This window comes from Clinocottus analis, unplaced genomic scaffold, assembly GCF_023055335.1.
Source record: "Clinocottus analis isolate CAN_PGR_092001 unplaced genomic scaffold, fCliAna1.0.p SCAF_19, whole genome shotgun sequence".
In the NCBI taxonomy this organism is placed as follows: Eukaryota; Metazoa; Chordata; class Actinopteri; order Perciformes; family Cottidae; genus Clinocottus; species Clinocottus analis.
This window is the reverse complement of record NW_027175920.1, coordinates 7,132,906-7,149,939: the sequence shown is the minus strand read 5'-3', so window position 1 is coordinate 7,149,939 and position 17,034 is coordinate 7,132,906. Positions and strand designations below refer to the sequence as shown.

Below are 17,034 nucleotides of genomic sequence, written 5' to 3'. Positions count from 1 at the left end.
ATGCCGGATTCCATTTGCCAATGAAACCCATTTGCATGATAAACACAAAGTAAGGCACATCTTCAATTTCTCTTAGCCCTGCTGCAAATACTCCACCAAAGCTTAGATCGGTTAGACTCTTCAATTTAGCAGCAGGCGCCACTCTGACAAGCATCATCTCAAAGAAAGATAAGTGGTCTCTCAGAGCGACGCACTGCATCCGATGTATACAATGACAACAGAGCCTCCTCAAACACATGAATGATGAGAGACTGTCCCTCCTTGACCTTGTCACTGAATTTTTCCACATCCATTAGGGTCAGTTACTGAAATGTCCTGCGATGTGACATGCTTTGATGTGATGATTTGATTTTAACTAACATATAACTTATTTCACAGGATAGCATAACTTGTGCCTTGTGATATTTACTTGAACTGGACTGAACACCTGCATGCTTTTCACCCTCAACCAAAATGAGTAAACAGTTCCATACATTTGTGCTACTTGTATTTGAGAAGGGTTCTCTCCTTGTGAGATATTCAACATTATAAGGTCAAAGGGCAACATGTCGCCAAATGGTGTTACGTGGACAATAGCCTATGGGCCTACGTTTGGAAACCTTTGACCTGAAGAACGTTAAGACACATCAAGCTTTTAAATGCCGCATAGATTCTGTTCGATGGCTTTTCTTTTGACACTGTACCTTTAAATATAACCCGTATCTAGTACGCATGCGCAGCCTGTGTTTAGTTTTCTCCAACCTGATGAACTGTCTAGTGTCGCCGCGCTAGCAAACCCATCGTTGCCGGGTCCTTGTCATGTTTTGAGAGCGATAGCGGTGCTTTTTTTTCTCTCACGGGAATACGAGGACACACTGCTGTCAACGGAGTCACCGCCCGAGGGTGCTGAATTCTGCTGTGGGAGCAGACCAGTGGGACCAACAACAGTTCAAAGTGTTTGCTCAATGCCCCCACAGTCGGCCAGAATAGCCTTCCAGTTCCCACATCACACCACTTCCATGTGGACTGCGGCAGCCTTTCGCCCGGCCGGGTCCAGGGCTGCAGCACCGCAACCCCTTTGTTCTCCTGTGGCAAAGCTCCGGCTGAATTAACAGCGGTTTGTGAGAAGGACCATCGCATGTTGCAATGCACACCCGGGTTTCAGTCTGACGGGTTGTTTACGCGTTAAAATGGCTGCTGAAATGGCATCTGGGAGAGAGGGGTCTTGAATCAATGCAGTGAACGTTACATTACCCAGCTGAGGGCCAAGCTGTAAAAAATCCTCATTACGTACACAGCCTCCAACGAGTTAGCCGCCTAATTAGCTTCAGCCGCTGCTCGTCTTTTTCAGTAGCTTTCTTCCCAGAAGAGGAAGAGTGAAGGGGACCTATGCATGCGGTTAAACAAGCAGCCTCTTAAAAAAAAAAAAAAAGAAACTCTCCGCTAACGTCACGTTTTCTCCGCCGCGTTGCTTCGTAAACAGCCTCAATGCGAATATGCAGAATATTCAGCGAATACGCAGGACTAGTTTGTTGTAACTGAGCCCGCCCGGAGCAGCCGAGGCTCTCGCTCCCCCAAAAGCAGACGTAAGGGCCTTCGGGCGACCTGGCGAAAAAAATGCATCCCGGGGGCAGATGTACGACGGAAGTCTTTGTTTTTGCACCCAAACTAGCCACCCACGGGGATCTGCGGGCTCTCAACAGATACCTGGTGGTCTATGTGCTGTTTTACTTCGTGCTGGCCACTCACGCCTCTCCGGCTAAGCCGTGCGACAAGAACTGTCTGTCCGGGAAATGTATCAACGGATCCTGCATCTGTGACCGAGGATGGGTCGGAGACCAGTGTCAGCACTGCCAAGGGAGGTTCAAGTAAGTGGCCATGCACTTAACCTCACTTCATCCTTTACCAACACCAGGGTACTCGCGTCATCGTTTTTCCATACGATGCACTTCTAATGAAAAACAACAAGACAATACCCTCTCTTTTTACACTTTGAATCATACTTCATACTTCTGAATGAGCTAGCAGCCTCGACAGACCTGTTGAGCTCAGGTCTTATTTCTAATAAGTATTTATATGGGAGAAGCATCCTTCATGAAAATGCTTTCATTCCTAACTAGTGAAAGCTTTTATAATGGGGAACCCAAAATGTTTTATATGCAGGTAATTGTTTTCACCCTCCTTGATTGATATTTTTGGTCTATTAAATGTTAGAAAAAAGGGCCCATTAGAACTGCCTAAAACCAAGGGAGACACTATCCAACACTCCATTCCTGATGTATGTATGTTAACATAAGATATAGACATGCATTGCCCACATGTCTGATGTTGACGAGTAAAGGAATGAGGAATTAACACATGTAAGCTTGGAGCAGCAAACCAATACTCTTAACATGCACTGTTATAGTGACTTACAGCCTGATGCATTTGCATTGATTCCTAATAAAATACTTGAAATAATATTTTTCTTAAGCTTTTGTCCTGAGAAAGGAGCCTAAAGTTGCTTTTAAGCAAACTCTGCAATTAATTTAGTTAATGGTGAGGTCTATTGTTCCTAAATTGAAAGACTGTAGGTGTTGATCAGTGCAGGTGTCAATAATAGGTGCAATTAGATAAAGATTGGGCGCACATGGATAATAGTTCAGATTTAGCTTAGACATTTGCAAGTGGCCTAAAAATATACACCAAACTGCTACATAATAATTTCTTGAGTGGGACTCTTGATAGGATCAAATTTAATGGTTTTCAGTCCACGTGAGTCTCAGTGCTACAGAAGTGCTTTGATCACAGTAATTACCATTGCTCCTGATGTGCCTGAGGTGTTGTATGAGTTGTCATCAGGCATATTGTCAATGAGTAACCTCCCCGTCACAGAGAGACAAACCACCAAAATGTTAGATTTGAACTGTCAGCTTCTCTGGAGTCAGTGGAATGGGGAACTGCATCATGGTTAATACATGACCAATTACACATTGCTGCATAAACAGGCTGTGGCTTCCCTCAAAAGAAGTTTCAAATCCTATTTTACAAATGTAAATCAGCAACACATATTATTTCTTATTTATGATGCGTTGCTAGGTCTGATTTTCAAGGACCGGACATCAGTGGCCTGTAGGAACACAAAGTCTTGAAATGTTAAGGGACCGACACAGGGTAGTGTTTTCCCTGGGAAGTTCAAAGTGTTGCATAAAAATGTCATCACTCTTGGTGATGTCTGCAGCACCCCAACTCATTGCTGGTTGCATGCTGCTGGGTGTTTGTATCATTAAGTTTTCAGCTCAATCAATAGTCTTTGCATACAGACTATCTATCTATCTATCTATCTATCTATATTTCATAATGTGAGTTGTAAACAAAACCATCTTTAGTCCATTGTCCTGTGAAAACCTCAAAACTGAAAGTAGTCTTATGTCATGCTCTGCATCTAAAACAATTCATGGACATAAAAGGGAATACGATTCAGTTCCTTTGTTACTCAGAACACCCACAAGAGCCGGTATGTGTTTGTGAAGCTTGCAGAATCCAAAATAAAACAACCATAGCTCTCTGTCTTTCTGTGATGTCGAGGCCTGAACACTATCAACTGACAGATACTCATTGTGTGGATTCACAAAGTATTTGACACAACTTTGACATCCAAATTTGTTTTGATCAAAGTCTAATCTGTTGCACACCAGAAAATGCATCGAGAAAATAGCTTTAGGTTGTCTGTCTCCTCCTATCTGTCTTCCTTGAGATGTGGGACAGGGATGCATTTACATTTAAGTGTAATGTATCCACAGTGTACATCATTTTGGGCTTTCTGCCAGCTTTCTGTTTTTGTTCATTAATTATTTATACATTTGTCAATGTTTCGGTTTCATCTTCATTTTTTATTGAATTATTATGTCTACATCCATTCCTGAAAACAATAGAGAGAAGGGGGGAAGACTTAATATAAATTGTTTCCACGCTTTCTCCACCTCCTTCTTTTCTACTCATAACCAATAATAATCAACAACCTTTTATGTTGAACTTGAACCTTCTGGATCTCAAAGACGGGAGGGGAAGGGTCGGCGCTGGGTCGGTGCTGGGTCGGGATGTTAGTTTTAGGAAACGACAATTGGAAGGAATTTTTTAATTTAACTTTATCTGACTTACATCTGTCCTTCTATAAAATATATTTACGTAACAAATGTCTATCATTGTGACACCCAACTGTGGTCTTTTTGCATTTTGAAACATTGTTTCCCATGTCATACTTGAGGCAAACGGGCAGATGAACCTTTTTAAGAGACCGATGATTGATTCTTTTGTCAACAGGAATGGGCTTTAGGCGCTAGCCGACGAAGGGAATTAAATGTAATGTGTGACATATGAGTTAGGAGTCTTTGAACCAGCACACGAGAGCTGCCTTGTCTCAATAGCTGGGTGGTCATGCAGTTGTCATTTGTTTCGAGTTTATACTCTCAAACATACTTTGTACAATATTTGAAATCATCAAGTTACACAACACTTCTCAATGTAACAATAAGCAAAATGGGATTGGGGACCATTTTTGATGACCAGATTAAGAGTGGGACCACTGATTGGGTGTTAGGGCATCTATAAGGATGCTCCAGGGAAATTATTAACTATGTATGAAGAATAGATTTGAAACAAGACTAACAAGAAGAATAAAGATTTATTCATTTACTCATCTGATGTCTCAGAGAAACTCCTCTGTCTTTGAGGCAACACAACATAGATGATCACTTGTGGTCAAAGGTACTCTTGCTTCTTTCATGGCCTTAACTTATTTCACAGCAAAAAATACACATGAAAATACACATTTATTCTGAATCTTACATGTACAGCCATCGGAGGAACTGTGTGTCTGGATTTTAAATGCACTTTCCATATTCTACATGAGGAAACATATTATTACTGTGCTGACTGCCGACGTCTGTGATCTTTCAGGTTGACGGAGCCCTCTGGATACCTCACCGATGGTCCAATCAACTACAAGTACAAAACAAAGTGCACCTGGCTCATTGAGGGCTAGTAAGTACTTTTGTAAATTGCTACGGTCTACTAAAGCTGAGTACACGTCCACATTTAATTATGTTGCATAAAACTGATTAATGGAATTTTAGAAATGAGGCAATCAGCATCTCTGTGAAAGGAAGTGTACCTCTTTTATTTTTTTCATGTCTGAATCCTGGCGTGACTAAAAAATAATCTGTATGTTAAAACGTTTATGCACGAAACCAAAACCCTTATTTTATTGTTTCCTCCACAGTCCAAATGCGGTCCTTCGGTTGAGATTCAACCACTTTGCCACAGAATGTAGTTGGGATCACATGTACGTGTATGACGGGGACTCGATATATGCCCCACTGGTTGCTGTGTTCAGGTGAGGAAGTTTAATACATGGTTATTAATTATAAACTGCAAATACGTATTGGTTGGATGGACGTTTTTTTAAGTCAGGGCCATGATTATGTGGTTGTCCTAATTTGCTCTTCACCTAATGCCGCATGTGTCTGCTCATTCTGATTGAGCAGATGGTTGTGGGTTTGTTTCTGTAACTTGTTTACAGTTGTGAGAAAGTGATGGCAATGAATTTTCTGCACTTCTGTACAGCGGCCTCATCGTGCCAGAGATCAGAGGAAATGAGACGGTTCCTGAAGTTGAGACGACTTCAGGCTACGCACTACTACACTTTTTCAGCGATGCTGCCTACAACCTAACGGGCTTTGAAATATTTTACTCGTACGTATTCCGGTGCTCCATTTGAACTTAAACTACAACCAAAACATGATTTAAAACCTTTCATTGTTTCTTCTTTTGGAGTTGGATTCTTCAGCGTGACCATTAAGGTTTGGTTTCAGGCCGTCACCTCTGTTAGACATATTTCAGGTTTTCATTGATGTGTCTGATTTATTTTTAAACTGCAGTTGGCAGTTTTCCAGGTCCATTTATTTTCTTCTCGCTGATTGATGGTAAAATGCTTCTTTGTTCAGTAACACAGAGGCTGGCACAATTGTTTTTCTGCTGGACTAAAACCTCCAGCAAAAATCACTGTTAATTAATAGTAACCTGCTTTTCATTCATTACAATCTCTTTACCGACCGCACCTTTTCCAAGTGCTAGATGATACTCATTAATCTTCCTCAGTCTCCAAGTAAAGGTCTGCGAGTGGCTTAAATAGTGCACGCGTTAACATCGAAAAACATCCTTCTGTCCAGGATCAACTCTTGTCCCAATAACTGCTCTGGCCACGGGAAGTGCACCCCTGGTAACTCGGCCGCCAGCAGAGTGTACTGTGAATGTGACAAGTACTGGAAAGGCGAGGCCTGTGACATCCCGTACTGCAGGAACAACTGCGGCAGCCCCGACCACGGCTACTGCGACCTCACCGGGGAGAAGCTGTGCGTCTGCAATGAAAGCTGGCAAGGTACGAGTACGCTCAGATGTCTGCGAACTTCCAGATCCAAAAGAATGAATTAAACCAATTAGAATTTCATTGTTCTGGCGTCCCACGTTTTTTTTCTGCTTCACTGTCAACATAAGTGGAATTTTCCTATGTCAGATTGTTTTGTAGAGACCTCAACGAAAGATTTAAAAAGTGAAAGAAAACCACTGACTGATGAATCATAAGCAACATACTTTTGCAACCGCAGGTTGTAAAATGCTTTTGCTCCTCCCATGTCAGCTGTAGCATTGTGTCAGAAGACGTATTGAGGTGTTAGCAGACAAGTGTGAACAGCTGTGTTGATTTGTGTCATAATGCTGATTGGTATCTCTCCGATAAGCCCTGTGACCGAGCGTTATTACGCACCTCCAGCTGGAGGGAAACAAATGCTTTCACGTGATGAAACTTGACAGACTCATTAGCAGAGGCTTGTGTTTTTTTTTTTCCAGCACGACCTTCATTCACACACAGTTTAGCATATTCACACCTCCCTGCCTGCCGTGTTCGGTTAAGAAGTAGTCATGCTTTTTTGTTAGCGGTATGTTTGCGTTTCAAAGTTTCTTTGAGTAGGAATGAAAGTACGTGTCCATTCCTGAAAGAGGTTCGGCATCTGATGTATGTATGCACATTGTTGTTTACTTTCAACACGAGCCTCGGGCTGAAACTCCTCTGTCATGTTGTCTTGTAGGCCCAGACTGCTCGCTAACTGTACCTTCAACCGAGTCCTTTTGGGTGCTTCCGAGCGTCAAGCCCTTTGGCACGTCCCTCGCCAGAGCTTCCCAGAAGGCCGTGGTGCAAGAGAAGGTCATGTGGGTGGTGGGTGGATACACCTTCAACTACAGCTCCTTCCAGATGATTCTCAAGTAGGTCATAGCACAGCGTGTCTCAAAGTCTTCCACAAGCATGCGTGTTTCTCCAATGTTCAGATCAACAAACCTCAAGTGTATCCTCTTTATTGTCGGTGATGTTTTCACAGCGATTTCATTGTTTTTGCCCCATTAAAAGCCCCAGTTTCGGATGATGTCCTGACCGTGCCCTCACTTTTGAGTGATTACCTAAGTAACAACTGCTAAAAATATGCTGATGTCTTCTCAGAATACCATCAGTCCCTCTAGTCCCTTGAGAAAACAATAACAGAGTGTTGAGGCTAATTGTTTCCCTTTGTCAGTGTGGGAGTTCAGGTTAAAATGGTGTGCTTTATAAATGCATATGTGGCGCATTCACTTAGCTAAATTAATAATTTAGTATTTAGTGTTCTTGGATGACTCTCCAGATAATATGCAGAACGGACTTCTCTGCTGCTGTGACTCATATTCTGGCTCAGAGTTCACTGAAATTGAGTGGACAAGCTGTCTCCATCTTCTCCAGCTCTGTGTTTACCATCCGGTGCTATGATTCCTGAGGAAAATTGATCCTGGCCTCCAAAAGGATTTTATAATAAACAACCAATGTGGGATGATATAACCAGTTGTCCTGTTTTATTGTGCATGACCACAAACATGTATTCCCCTGTGCTCATCAATGAGCAAAACCTTGAGCGAAACAAAAGTAGTTCCTGTGGCTGGAAGACTCAAGCGTTATGAAAGAAATTGCGACATTTTGGGATTTAAATCAGCTGATAATTAGTTCAAAATACAATATGTGAAGGGACAAGCTACATTGATGTAGTTTTAATGCATTAAAGCGTAATCTTCTTTTGGTTTGCTTTGCAGCTACAACCTGGAGAGTGGCATCTGGAACACTGTTCCCATCAACAGTGGCCCTGTGCCAAGATACGGCCACTCACTTGCTGCCTACCAGGTAAACGCGCACACACACACACACGTATGGCTTAATCTCTGGGTGAAAATTGACTTTAGTGGACGGAGGGGGGAATTAGGAATGAAACAGCAATTAAAGTTTGCTCACACCAAAAGGAAGCCACACATGTCACTTTCAAGGGAAATTGCTAATTGTTAGTATTAACATGTCTTTGAATGATGACATGTCTTCAGACACAAAGCTTAGAGACTTGAATGTATATCTTTGATTACTGGGAAAACACAATTGTTTGTTTGCAATATTCCCTTTTATTTACATAAGCAAGCTGTATGAACTGTGACTTAATACATCTAACAGTAAGTAGATCAATTCATTTCAGCTAAACAGGCTTGTTTGAAAAGGTGTCTTCTGTCATGACAAAAGTTTGCATTTCATTTCACTTCTATTGCAGCATGCATCAGCTTCTCTGCACGCTTAATGCCACACTCAACTCTGCTCTTTTCAGGATGATATCTATATGTTTGGTGGGAAACTGGAGGCGGGCTGGGGTAATGTGACAGACGAGCTCTGGGCTTTCAACGTGCCCAGTCGGACGTGGCAGCGGAGAAACCCTGTGGTTGGCCCACCGGCACAGTCTCAGATGTATGCTGTGGAGGGTCACTCGGCCCACTGCGTTCCACTAGAGGAGGGCGAGGCCATTATGCTGGTCATCTTTGGCTACTCCCCCATCTACAGCTACGTCAGCAACGTTCAGGAGTACAACCTGAGTGAGTTTGTGTCTCGCTCCATCAGCTCTCTACATTTCTTTTACCCCTCCCATCACATGACATCATGTACATTGTAGGAAAAAACATGTGCTTGAGACTTCTCTTTACTTTAATACAAAACAGGCAGTTTTAATCCACAGTAAAATGTCCTCTTCTAATAGGAGAATAATAGCTGACGTAACTATTGTTTTTGCATAGTGTTTTGATCATACTGAGCTCAATTTCAAAGCCACAGCAGTCAATCTGAAAATGATTTGAAAAGGAAATAATTTCTATAATGCTTCCAATACATTCTTCCTTTCTTGAAAACCTTCCAGCAAAAACAGCTTTTTCCGACTGATCGTTTTCCTGCATTAAAAGATTCATGCACATGTGTCCTTGTCAGGGTCGAACACGTGGCTGGTGCCTGAGACTAAAGGCGCCGTTCCCCAGGGAGGTTACGGCCACAGCAGCACGTATGACAGTGCCAGTGGCAGTGTGTATGTCCACGGAGGCTATAAGGCGCTGCCTGCCAACAAATACGGCCTTGTTGATGACCTCTACCGCTACGACGTTAGCACCCGGACGTGGTAAATCAACACATATTCATTTTGCATTCTTGTCCGCATACGTGACAGTTTCTTAGATAGTTTTTCGTCACGCTCGCCCTTGAAACGCGTGTCATGCGTGTGTTCCAGGTTCATTCTGAGAGAAAGCGGCTTCCCGCGGTACTTGCACTCGGCCGTGCTCCTCAGCGGCACCCTGCTCGTTTTCGGCGGCAACACGCACAACGACACATCCCTCAGCAACGGCGCCAAGTGTTTCTCTGCTGACTTCCTTGCCTACGACATCGGTAGGAGTCTTGTATTATTCTGGACATTATGCCACGGTTTGAATGGGGACCTCTCCAGTGGAGTCAATAGCTGGAATAATGATCGTTAAAAAACCTTCTTGATTTCATGAGCGCAATGCTAAACCGGCTTCACTCTTACATATCCTGCCTCTATGTTCCTCAGCTTGTGATGAGTGGAGGGTCCTGCCCAAACCAGATCTGCACAGGGATGTCAACCGCTTTGGTCACTCTGCTGTGGTCAGCAATGGGTGAGTCTCTCACTCTGGACTGTGTGACAGTTTATTTAAAAACTGAAGGTTTTAGGACTCTCTTGTGGCTGTTTGAGTTCCCCCCCATCCTCCTCTCAAAAGTTATAAAAATGGAACAAGCAATTATTTCTTTATTGTTGTTCCTCCTTGTTTATACTCTGTTGTCACGTTTTCTTTCAGGTCCATGTACTTGTTTGGGGGCTTCTCCGGCATGCTGCTCAACGATGTGCTTGTATACCGACCTCCCAGCTGCCAGGCCTTCTTGGCAGAGGAAGGGTGTGTAACGGCGGGGCCAGGGGTCCGCTGCATCTGGAGCAGAGGCCGCTGTCTCCCCTGGGAACCCAGCATGGTGACTGGGAGCCTCATTCCTGCCCCGTTCTGCCCTCCTAAAGCTGGTGAGAGAGACAGACACTCAACATTTTGCTGCATATATAAAACACTAATATATTTATTTTTTTCCACACTGCTCCTCCAGAGTGATAACAGACTTTTAGGCACTCAGCTATTCTAAAAGACAAAAACTTGACAAAAACAGTTTACTTTCTTATACCTGAGGAACTATTTCCAGCAAATAAAAAATGACATGTCTTTCTCAGTCACAGTGGACGAGCGTTGCTACCGGTTCTCAGACTGCGCCAGCTGCACAGCCAACACCAACGGGTGCCAGTGGTGTGACGACAAGAAGTGCATCTCTGCCTCCAGCAACTGCACCTCAGTGAGTGGTCCTACAGGGGGCGCCAGAGCCCTTCTGCGCTTCTGAAACGCTCCTGCTGAAACGACAGTGCAACACTTTCCTGATCGATTTTTAAAATAAAAATTCAACGCTTTTGTTAACCTTCCTGTCTTTATTATTTTCTCCTCTCTTTTTCTGCAGAACGTGAGGAACTTCACCGAGTGTCCGGTGCGGAACGAGCAGGTGTGCAGCAAGCTCGCCAACTGCAAGAGCTGCTCGCTGAATCTCAACTGTCAGTGGGACCAGAATCAGTCAGAGTGCCACGCTTTGCCAGGTAAGATGGATGTCGGACCCCCAAGCACATTTCCATATGTACAAACACACACCACCTTGTTAAAGGCTTTGGATGAAATTCTCGTACGTGACACAAGTCGAGGGTTACATTTACTGTGTCTGTTTCTATGGTGCTCCAAGTGCAGCACTTACTTATCACACATGATCTCCAAGGTCTGCTGGAAGAGTTAACACTTCATAACAGAAAGCACTTATGTTGTGAGATGTTGTCGTGTTGTGTGTAAGGAATGTCTCCACCGACATTCAGACCTGAAGGTAATGTTTAAACAGGTATTCATTAAGTTCAGGATTTGCACATTGTATTGTAAACAGCATTTGGTATTTGCAGGGACGTACTTTCAAGATGTCATCCTGATGTTGTTTATCAGTTTTGGCAGATTATTAAATGTACCTCTCACCTGCTACTCCCCCTCCCGAATGTTGACTCAGGCTGAATCTGAAGAATTGTTGCAGTCACTTTATCCATAATTTTCAGTTTGTGAAGCCTTGTCTCCTAAAGGTGTGTGTGTGTGTGTGTGTGTGTGTGTGTGTGTGTGTGTGTGTGTGTGTGTGTGTGTGTGTGTGTCTGATGCCTGAAATTGATACATTTCTATCTATGAGAAGCATTAATTAACTGGCAATTTGTCCTCCAAAAATAACTACATCTTTCGAAAGAAAATAAGTGCAAATTACACCCTAAGGTTATAAATAAGAACTTCCTGCTAGCTGCGTACCTGACTGTGCTCTCTACTTGCTTTCTTTGTCTATAGTATTGTGCCCCCGTTGAGCGGTGTTAAGCTCATGATTTAATCGGTATCGGCCGATACCCCAAGCTCAGGTATCGATATTTGGACTGATTAAGTCGGGTCAGTGCAACCCCGGAAAAAGCAGCAAAAACCCACAGTACATAACCTGCTTCGCACCAAATAGTAGACGGATGAAGTAAAATACTTCCTGGTCGACACTGTGGAGCATTTAAAGGCTAAATAATTAGATATTTGCTGCAGAAGTTGATCATTGTTGGATGTGTAAACGGCAACTGTTCGCTAACAAGTTCACTGAATCAACTTAAAATGATTATACCTGCAATTACTTTCTAGGAGGGAAACAAGTTTTTCACATTTTGTGTCCTACAAATTTAAGGGCACGAAAGGGAGAGAAGGCCTATGTCGTTACTAACATAATAGCATACCTGGCCCGTGGCTTATACACCATACTTTTTTTTTTTTCCAGCCCAGCAGTGCAGTGAGGGATGGAGCCAGGTAGGGGAAGCCTGCCTGAGGATCAACTCCAGCCGCGAGAGTTATGACAACGCCCAACACTACTGCAAAAACCTCAATGGAAACATCGCTTCACTCACCACCTCCAAGCAGGTGGACTTTGTCCTCGAGGAACTGGAGAAGCTCCAGCAACAAGACAAGGTAAATATATATTTCATGTAAATACTTGATCATGCGATATGCTGTGTCGCCAATATTCCAATATTTGTTCAGGTGTCATCAGAAGCGGGCTGATTGGGTATGCAGCTTACAATCTGGGTTTTAGCTGACAAAGAGGAGTGATTTTCTGCTCGTCGAGCCTGTCAGCTACTCTGAGTTATGCATTCTGTGATGATTGTCTCCTGATCATCTTTGTACATGCGCTTGCTCTGTTTTCCATCTGATTGCAGCTCTGCTTTTAGCTCGTGTAATTTGTGTCTTTCAACCATTTTTCAGCAAATTGTTTCCACTCTGCCGCAAACTATATGCTTCGTTTTGGACTATGACGCAATTACAACTAGACAACAATGCTATGCAGAAATCTGAGATGCAGCACCTGACGAATAAGACGATGCTAATCAGCACCTCACTTAGTTTTGTTTTGCCTTGTTTGAAATATTTTATCCTTTTGTAACACCATCACAGTTTCTTCCTCCTACTTTATATAACAAACCAGGGCCACATGACTCACCATCAGTAGCAGCGATCATAAGCATATATCTAAGAAATAAGCCTGCTGAGGCGGGTTTGCTTGTACTCTTCACTTTGATCAGAGTATAACTTTGAAATTCCTTTGCTTTTATGTGTTTTTTCTTCTTCTTCTGAATAAGCTCAAATGTATCTACACATTAACAAGCATCTGTGATGCACAAAAAAAAAGTGTGTGTTTCTGGCATTTCACCATCATCGAGCTCCAAAATTATTCTAACCCCAAACTGTGATACGCTGCAACTTGAGCCCAGTCGGCCTCACAACACAGTGGGGAACGATGCATGAATCATAGCTTATAAATTATAATTTGTTCATTGAAACCAAAAATACATTGTCCCAACAACATCCTAATTGGAGCCTCCTCATCTTTAACGGAGGAGATGAAATGCTGTTTTTAGGCAAACGCTCACCGTCTCATCTTGCCACAGCTACACACCCACCTTGCGCTGGAAGATAATCGGGGAGTCGACTGATAATTTTAGTTTGGCTTCTCTATTCATCAGGACGTCATTTGTTGTCAGTCTGCTGGGTTGAAATGCGCCTGTTTGATCCAAACAGAACCTTGGCGTGCCACTTCCCATCATTTTCACATTACATTAAAAGTTGAATCCTGGAGGCAAATAAGTAATCATATCTGTGAAATTATTTTCAGCAGACTTTAATTGGCATTCTCGGTTCCTTGGTGTAAACGGCACGCTGGAGCAGAAAGGCAGGCGGAGCTGTGATGTCGTGTCTTACTTTTGTAACGTACATTTAGTTGTTCGCGTCTTTAGCCTTTTGTCGTGTCTCCACAGCGGCTGTCTCCTTGGGTGGGCCTGAGAAAAATCAACGTGTCGTACTGGGGTTGGGAGGACATGTCTCCCTTCACCAACAGCAGCCTGCGCTGGCTACCTGGCGAGCCCAGTGACTCTGGTTTCTGTGCCTATCTGGAGGAGCCTCAGGTATCAGGCCTGAGGGCCAATCCATGCACCGCCACAGCCCACGGCCTCATCTGTGAAAAAGCTACCGGTGAGAGTCGCTCGCAAGTTCATACAGCATTAATGTTATTTGTTTGTAACATTACGTAGGAATTACAGTGTGATATGAGAAAAACACTTATTTTCATTTCCTTTATTTCTGTCTTGCCCCATCCTGTCCAGGAAACCCCAATCAGAGCACCCGTCCTCCCTGTAAGAAGCCTTGCTCGCTGCACACCAACTGTGCCAACTGCACCAGCCAGGCCATGGAGTGTATGTGGTGCGGCAGTACGCAGCGCTGCGTCGACTCAACAGCCTACGTCATCTCGTTTCCCTATGGCCAGTGTCTGGAGTGGCAGACTGGAGATTGTGTGGGTAAGTGTCTTTTACTAATCGTGACCTCGATGAGACTTCTTTGACGTCTGTGGTCCGGCGTTAAGGTGGTCGGCAACACGCTTTCTGTAAGCGGTCAATATTCATCACTGCCAGAAAAGAGGTTAAGGGGGGGAAATCGCTTCAAGTGGAAGGTGTTTGTGTCACAGCGAAAATTGAACTAGTTTCCTGTGATTGGCTTTGGTAGCGGGTTTTTTTTTCTTCTCTCTTTGTATTGGCCAATTACTCTGTGTGTAGGGGTGTGTGTGTGTTTCGTCACCCTAACTGTTAGATTTCCCTGTTGACCATTCTGCAGAGGGACTGTTACTGTTTGCTGGATGTAAGTGGTTTAAAGACAGTCACGAATCAAGGAACAGTTTCCCAGAAGCCTAAAAATAACTACACTCAGAAACCTGATAGGGAGGGCTGCACACACAGTAACGTTATTGTAGTTTTTGGATTAGGATTCAATAATAGATGAGCCAGAGGCAACTTTGATCACTTTATATTAGTTGTGGTGGAATTCAGCTGCAAAATGCTAATCGGCCAAAGTCCTCAGTATCAGAAATAAACAGAATTTAAAATGCTCTCTTAGAGGTAGTACCATAATTGTCATGGTCTTAACGCTCTAAAGGTTACTGTATGTACCTGCCTATGCCATCTTTTTGTGGATTTTGTGGATATGATACTTGCGTTATTAATGAGCAGATGTTCTGTCATCATTTCTTGACTATCCTAAACATGTTTTCTAGAGTTCATACTGGAATGTGATCACTTATTTTATCCCCTAAATTCATCATAAAACACAGATTAAAAGGTGCTTTACACTCAATCGCAGCAACAACAAAAAAAGAAACAGGATCACATCTCTTGGACAGATAGTGTAATAGGTTTAGATTCAATCATGAAGCAATGTCTCGGGACAAGGAAACGCATCTCCTTCTTATTTGTTATCGTGTCCAAAAGTAAATTAAATAAGTACCGGACACATCGGTAAGTCGAGAGCTCCCACACCTGAAGGTCAATGCAGTCATTCAGGCCTGCCTGATGTATGAATTATCCCCAAAGTTGAGTCAGACCGTAAAAACAGCATCTCGACTCAGTTTAGCGAGTAACAAATCTAGAGAGCTGAAGGGTGCGGTCTCAAATTAATTTGTCAGCTGCTGTTGGCTAACCCAGGGACGTTTCTGTAGCACTGTGGATATTTGTTTTAAGGAATTTGTCCCTTTTGGCATGAAGGACAGAGAAGAGTGTCCTATAAATTCTCTCTGTATTTTCTCCTCCTTCTTTTTGCTCCGGCCGACTGTGCCACTTCACATTCACTCCAAAAGAGTCTTGAATTACCTCGCTTATTATGTTTCTTTCCTCTCGGTGCACATTGAGGCTTCTTTTTATGCCGAGGACACTACTTCAAACCACAGACCTCAGTCGACTGCCCCGTTTTGGTTTTGAAAAGGTGTACTGTGAATATAGTCTAATTTTGCAGATCTGACATTGCACAGTAGTTGTTTTTTGTGAGTTACTATTAGTTGGTAGTTTGTTTTTTTACTATCAAGAAGGGCTCTTTATTCATGACCTCCAACTGTAGTTCTGGTGATTTCTACCTGTCGCCATAGAGGTAGTGCTATCTCCTCGGTTTCTTCTAAGCCGTATCTTACAGATCAAACAGTCAGACCAAACACATCAACATCACATCGCCGCTGTGAACACACGGTCTATCGGTTTCATCAACAAAAAGCAAATCCCCCGAAGCTGCGTTTACTTCACATAGAATTTTAAACATGCAAGGTCGAGTTGACTTTCTCTCCTTCCTCGTAGCATCTTCCTTGGCGCTTTATTGGATCTTTTGATTGTGGGACTGGCCTGTCTGCTCCCTTCGACGACTCCTCTGTTTCTGTTGCTCCTGCAACGATGCTGTATGTGACTAGACTGAAAACAATTAGTTGATTAAAGTGAATTGGCCATTCAGATAATTGCTCCAATATTTCAGTCGTCTTTCAAGCCAAATTGGCTAACTTTTCTTGGCTCCAGTTTTATGCCGATAGTGCGATTGGACGTCGATCCGATACTGACCCAAATCATCCGATCTGCTATCAAATAACATTATTTCAGAACATTTAAATCTATGTATTTATTTTTTTATATTTTGTGAGTGAAGTTAGGAATTCCATGGTCACGCCTGATGTTGCCTTATACATAAGAGAATGATCCCAAACACTTCCTCACAGCGAGGTTTATTGATTAAGCACTGGTGTCAAATTGGTGCCAATACCCAACGCTCAGGTAGTAAAATGAATCTCTAAGTTTTGGACTGTTGGTGGGATGATGTCATGAGTTCAAACCTTTCTTATTAGTTGATTATTAGTTTTTTTATGATGTTTTTATTGCAAAAAGAGCCGTGAGCAAATCACAATTTTGTATCTCTGCCATCGCAATATTCACTATTATGCTTTTTGTCTTTAAAACTAGAATCATCGTACTTTTGGGCGACTTGGCTCGACTGCGTCATCTGTGCAGAAACATTGATACAAGAGAAACATTTATTTCAGAAGACTTCATGGAATTTGGATAGAGTCTAGAAGTCAAGTCAGGATACTTGTTGATTAAAGCGACGCTCGTCATCTGTTGGTTGCAGAGTGCATTCAAAAGACACGTCAAGGCATTTATATTGAAGTGGCGAGGTTGTCATTTTGATCAATAATCTTTG

At 42.9% G+C, this 17,034-nt stretch overlaps 1 protein-coding gene across 1 annotated transcript in view; it reads left to right on the top strand.

The window, feature by feature from the left end:
* The first annotated feature begins 749 nt into the window (after nt 1–749).
* LOC137789400 (attractin-like protein 1) overlaps nt 750–17,034 on the top strand; it is a 56,064-nt gene continuing 39,779 nt past the window's right edge. Inside the window, exons 1-17 of the mRNA XM_068582951.1 lie at nt 750–1,847; nt 4,918–5,001; nt 5,240–5,353; nt 5,584–5,712; nt 6,189–6,397; nt 7,104–7,278; nt 8,128–8,215; nt 8,682–8,943; nt 9,329–9,512; nt 9,621–9,775; nt 9,939–10,023; nt 10,204–10,418; nt 10,620–10,738; nt 10,898–11,030; nt 12,263–12,450; nt 13,794–14,007; nt 14,139–14,330. Of these exons, the coding sequence (XP_068439052.1) occupies nt 1,597–1,847; nt 4,918–5,001; nt 5,240–5,353; nt 5,584–5,712; nt 6,189–6,397; nt 7,104–7,278; nt 8,128–8,215; nt 8,682–8,943; nt 9,329–9,512; nt 9,621–9,775; nt 9,939–10,023; nt 10,204–10,418; nt 10,620–10,738; nt 10,898–11,030; nt 12,263–12,450; nt 13,794–14,007; nt 14,139–14,330 (2,797 nt within the window). The 5' untranslated portion in view covers nt 750–1,596. The remainder of the gene's footprint in view (nt 1,848–4,917; nt 5,002–5,239; nt 5,354–5,583; nt 5,713–6,188; nt 6,398–7,103; nt 7,279–8,127; nt 8,216–8,681; nt 8,944–9,328; nt 9,513–9,620; nt 9,776–9,938; nt 10,024–10,203; nt 10,419–10,619; nt 10,739–10,897; nt 11,031–12,262; nt 12,451–13,793; nt 14,008–14,138; nt 14,331–17,034) is intronic.